Source organism: Oculina patagonica, chromosome 10, assembly GCF_052425735.1.
Source record: "Oculina patagonica isolate OP01 chromosome 10, crgOcupat, whole genome shotgun sequence".
NCBI lineage: Eukaryota > Metazoa > Cnidaria > Anthozoa > Scleractinia > Oculinidae > Oculina > Oculina patagonica.
In genome coordinates this window covers 22697309-22702986 of record NC_135767.1, presented here as the reverse complement: position 1 = coordinate 22702986, position 5678 = coordinate 22697309, and the positions used below count along the sequence as shown (strand labels likewise).

The 5678-nt window shown below is 38.5% G+C and overlaps 1 protein-coding gene across 1 annotated transcript in view; it reads right to left on the bottom strand.

Moving 5' to 3' along the window:
• LOC144667358 (VWFA and cache domain-containing protein 1-like) overlaps positions 1-3282 on the bottom strand; it is a 9805-nt gene extending 6523 nt beyond the window's left edge. Inside the window, exons 1-5 of the mRNA XM_078528744.1 lie at positions 3158-3282; positions 1339-1926; positions 699-846; positions 275-576; positions 1-95 (exon numbers count right to left, since the gene is read on the bottom strand). The exon at positions 1-95 is cut by the window's left edge and continues 38 nt beyond it. Of these exons, the coding sequence (XP_078384870.1) occupies positions 1-95; positions 275-576; positions 699-846; positions 1339-1926; positions 3158-3259 (1235 nt within the window). The 5' untranslated portion in view covers positions 3260-3282. The remainder of the gene's footprint in view (positions 96-274; positions 577-698; positions 847-1338; positions 1927-3157) is intronic.
• Between the last annotated feature and the right edge of the window lie 2396 nt (positions 3283-5678).

The following is a 5678-nucleotide window of genomic DNA, read 5'->3' as shown; positions in this document are numbered from 1 at the left end:
GGGTTGACATGCTTCCCAAGTGAAAATAAATTATAGTACGTAGCCATTTTACTTCTTAGAGTTTTGATGTCTTCGACAAATGTGTATCTCCCAGGCTAGGGAAAGAAGGTAAGATTTAATAAGTAACAAATCACCAAAAATGAGTTTACAAGTAAACAGCAAATAAATTAAATCTACAGTGTATTATTATTATTATTATTATTATTATTATTATTATTATTATTATTATTATTATTATTATTATTATTATTATTATTATTATTATTATTATTACCGTGATGTCTCCAACGGAGGTATCTGCTGATACGTTATATTTTGCTGTGTCTTGTTTAGCAATGTCTTCCAAAATTTCCTGGTCTACGCTTCCAAATCCGTAGGTTAGAATGGTAACAGTGTTGTTAAGGTCAACGTTACTATCTCTTATGGTCTTGAAAATAATTTTCTTCCTATCATCTGAAGGTGCCCCATCAGTCATAAATAGAATGACTCTTTTCTTCTTCCCTCCTGATTCTTCAAAGTTTGAGCCTTTCAGTAGACTGAATGCTTTTTCAAATCCCAATCTGTATTGAGATTGACCTGTAAAGCGATAAAAAAGAAATATCGTGTTTAAACCCCTTCGCTTCCCTTTCTCAAGGACTGGAAGGTCACTGTCTTTGTATTATTTTTAAATGCTTACAAAAATTCGCTTTGTCGCTTACCATAGGGCACCAGCCCATCAACATAACTTTTCATGCTCCTGATATTTGCAGGGATTGCCAGCGCTAACCGTTCACTGTAACATCGGCTTAGTTTGCCTCCAACGTCGCCTGGAGTTGAGGCGTGATTGTTGAAAGAGACAATACCAACCTAAAAAAGCAAATGATTCGATAACTGCCTAATATTCACACATTTACAAATTCACAACATATAGCTGTAGCCAAAATTAACCCAGTTAGCGGGCAACGAAAATCTAGCCGTGTGAACAGGGCAGAATTAATTTCATGACTGTAAATTTGCGCATTTTTTTTAGTTGCGTCGGCCCGTCAATTTACGACATACAAATAACTGGTCTATGAACACTCTCCGCATGTCCTTTTCGAAACGAAGCAGAAAAGAAATCCAGGCCTTGGGAACTTTCATCGGCGTATAGACCTGGGCAATTTTGACATGGAACACCCGCAAGGCAATGTACTAAAAGGGTGGTCGCTGCAGACCTGAAGGACTTGTTTTGGTGCCCGATACTAAACCCCGAACAAATATGTGTACTGTCTTTCTTAATCTACAACGGAGTCTTAAAGGTATGTTGGCTGCAGTCCTTAATCCTCAGTGGGACCCTCGCTGTACACAAGTATCACCTACCTGATCTTTTGGGTTTAACGTGTCCAAGACTGTTTTTGCAGCTTCTTTAGCAATGTACAGTTTTTCTCCTGTCATTGACGCACTTATATCGATGACAAGCACCACGTCCTTAGCTTCAGGGGTGGCCGTTTCCGCGTAAAACGGTCTGTATCGAGGATCGTATTTGCCACATTCCTCTTTGTCGTCAAACATTGGATAGTTAGTCAAAACACCTTCTTCCGATCCAAAGTACTGCCATCTGATAAAGGGATAAGTTTTCAAGATGTCTTTCATTTCGTTAAAGACGCCTTCGTCTAAATGGACTGGGTTTGGAGAAGCGTTGCCAGAAACCTTCATGCAAACATCGTCGAGGGCCACTTTGCAACGGAATCGTTCGCTGTACTTCAGCTTTGATTTGTCGACTTTGCAGCATTCTGTTTGCGGTGCAGCTTTCAGCGACCTGGCGTAAGACTCCTCGACTGCTTTCTGTAGGCGTTTTGCGACCTCAAATCTTGTTTTGAACTTGTCAGAGAGTTTTACAGCTAGATGTGGGGTGATGTCCTCTCCTTTTATTGTCTGCTTATGGTATTGAAAGCCGTCAAAGTAATTCTAAAAAAAGGCGAGAGAGACAAGACATTTTGTACAGCTTAAAGTTGAACTAACTAAACTAAAGACAAGTATTGCTAAGGCGGATTAAAGGTCTCTGAAAGTCTTTAGAATGTGCATGAAAACAAAAACAGGAACTCGTTATTGACAAGTCATTCATGAGGTGTCAGTCATTTTAAACATGTAAACGATTCTCTCTGTGTTCAGAACATAACAGCAATCCAGGTTTAAACAGGGCAAATATACGAAGTTTTTATTACGTCACGAAATTTGCTTAATTCACTTCAGTTTGTTTTTAAACGCAACTTCCAAACTATGTCAATATATTTAGTTAAATATTTATGTGGCAAGTTTATAAGATATTGATCAGTACCACATGTGCTAAGTTTTAATATTGGTAACCCAACCTTAAAAATATTTTACATCCGTTTTGACTAATGAATGGGTTTTTGCCAAGACGTAGCTATTTTTTCTTTATGTAGTAGCCAACCCTAAGTGGTCTTTTAATTTTTTAATCCCTTAGCGCGATTAATAACCTCGATGTTGCCTCTTCGCTGAAAGATTACGATCGCGCAAGGGTTTCTTTGAGAAGAATTGAATGGCTGATTACTTTTTGCCGTAAAAATACCTATGTAAAAAATACCTATGTAGTCTATGTACTATGCACATCCGTTGTTCAAATTTGTAAGTATGCATGCAGATAGCTAGGTTATCCATTTCAGTTTGTGGCTACCTGCACCTTTTTAAACTGACCAAGACTAACTGGTTTGAAAATAAATGAGATCATACGCCTACCATGAGCTTGGTACAATAAATATTCAGAAGGTCACGGTCGTCTTCAAATTCCTCTTGCATGGGCGAATTAGTTTTGATAAAATTCTGAAGTTTCCTTTAACAAAATGTCACTTAGAAATTTAGTAACATTCACTTGCTCCCAGCAGAGGAGCAAAACTGTTGTTTTAGATAAAGAAAAAAAGGTCACCTGACCTTTAAAAAATTTTCTTATGGATTATAGCATTTGTTTTAAATGAAATGAGGAAAAAAAAGTGACGGTATCTAAAAGTCTCTGCTGCTTAGATTTTTATCTAAAACCGTACGTTAAAACTGTATACAAAACAACCCATTTAAAGTTCTTAATTAAAACCAGACGGAAGAGATAAAAAAGACATTTGTAGTCCTTTGTTCAACTTCCCTCTTTAAGCATTACTGAATAACTCTTGTTCGTTATTTTTACCTGCATCTCATCAACTCCAAGTGCATCCCTGGCAAACATCTGCAGCTCTTTTCCGATCAGACCTGGATCCAAGAGGCTTGCATTAACTTGGCTTACAAGCATAACGCAAAAAGAAAGTAAAAATACGAGAGAATTTGTCATCGCCAGGCGAACGTTGCTCGCAGCCATCGTCTCTTCGATAGTTCCGCGATTACGCCAACAACGTCTGACCACTTTTTCCCCCAGGAGCAGGTTTTTGTATGACAGTAAAAATACTCCGTTCAAGTATTTTTAATTGATCAGTACGTTGTGAGGATGACGGTGCAGAGGTGCCGCGTGGTCAGGGCTGGGCCATTCATTCAAATAATGACGCACTCTTTGCCAACACAGATTGGTTCTGTGTGATGCATGACGCACGATCTTTCAAGAAAGTAGAGTTCCTTGTACAACTTGAAATAGCACAAAAAGGGCGCGCTTTTTTTGTTTCCCTTTCCATCGCGGTTTCAAATAACGAATAGGAAAATCCAAAAAATACAATTAATAAATTGTAGGCTAAGCAGATTTCTTATGATTTCCGTTATCTCAATATCTTGTGGTCGACTTAAAGTGAGCTTTTCACTTCCAGCACTATGTTGCATGACTAGACCTAATAAGATATTACGTGAGATTGTAGTATGGGCTATCTAAAATAAGCCCTGAACTAAGCACTTAAAGCCAATTGAGATTAAGAGAGAATTTTTTTTATAACTTGACGCGATTGTTTATGTCCACAAGTCAAAAGGGACTGAATGTCACCTGAAACACCAATATAAAACGGCCTGTTATTTTGTGTTCCGGTGTTCGTTGTTACGGTAATTAGCACATGCCAAATGGGTGTAGTGACGTCACGTAAAATTACTGAATATTAGAGTTAATAACTGGACTCACTCATGCCTGCGATCTTTTGTTTGGATGAAAAAAAAATTAATACATTTTCTAATGTATGTTCGGTCCACTGGCTCAAAGTAAATTTCTTAAGCTGTACCGCATCCCATTTTCACTCACCAGGTAAGCCTTAATAGAAATGGGGCTATTTAAAGAAACCAACTAAGAACTTCTTTTTACCTATCCTCTTCTGGCCCCAGAGGACGCTTGAGACCATTCCGAAAAGCCCTCCATACGTGCCGATCTGTCGCAGATGTCTGTCGCACGCTACTTCTCCAGGTCTTTCGCGGCTTCTTTGGCCTTCTAGTGCCGAGATCTGGCAATGTTATTGCCATCTCCAAATAGTGGCAGTGTGTTGGTCCGACTGTAAAGTTCTTCATTTAAGATTTGGTTTGGCCAGAAAACTAGGAATATCTTTCTCATGCATTTCGTGTGGTAAGCATCCCTTTTTTAATATCAGCGAGAATGGTCTTTCACATCTCTGCACCGCACAGAAAGATGGAAACGGCCACTACTTCTAAAAATGCACAGCTTGGTAAAAAAAAGCTGTACTTTGATGATTTCCATAGGGGCTGTAGCGTGGCAAAAGTATTTCTTGCAAGGACTATAGTCTCCGTTTGATGTGTGCCTCCGTACTGTCTTGCTTGACTAGCACTGCTCCGAGGTATGTGATGTACAGTGATGACATCTCTCTTCTTGTATTCTGCGATGTAACTGCCTTGTTCGTACCCTGTGACTTCAGGATTTGTTTCTCGCATAAATGCGACGATGTAATGAAGACCATGTACAAGGGTCTCAATGGGGTTAACCGTCAGCTTTCAAACGGCCTAATATTGAACCGTCTGTCGTCAAAAGAGGGTACTTTTTACCGTCATCTCGGCTTTTTTACCCAGAACGGTTTAAGGTCTTCAAGTCTAAGAATTTTGCTACTCATTCCTAACGTTTGGCCCTCAGAGAATTGTTTTAACTGGTAAACCAGTTTGTTTTATGCCTAAATAAGAAGGTATTTCCTGTGTCAAAATGTTAATATTAATTCACTATAGTTTACTGCATTGATAAAAATAACTATTATAAGTCTTGGTGTACAATGTTAAACTTTCACTTGGTTTCATAATTGAAAGGCAAAGGTAAATATTAAAAAAAAACGCAAAATTTGACATTAACTTGAAATCATGGAAAAATTTCCGATAACTACCAACCGTCAAAATCGGTAAAATGAACCACCCATTGAGACCCTCATGTACCAAACCATAACGTAGTTCGTGTGCTTTTCGTGACGCTGTATTGCATTGGTCAAGTCAGATATTTATATGCAGAAGATACGTGTAAGTGGAAACACGGGCATAGTAAGGAAATGCCACCCAAGTGGATAACATTCGGAAAATTACCTTGTGCCAGAATTTTACGCCTGTAACTTAATTCGGCGCTGTGTATATACATCATGAGAACAATAAATAGGAACTCTATATTCAATTGCAGTCGATTTCTGTAGAAGTTTGGTTAAGAAAGCAGAGAGAAGAAACTTCCGCGCATGAGATATCTTCTTCAAAGAACGGCTTTGTTGAGGTAAGTTCGAATATTAACCAAAAACTGCCTTTATTTGGAGGATTGAAAAACA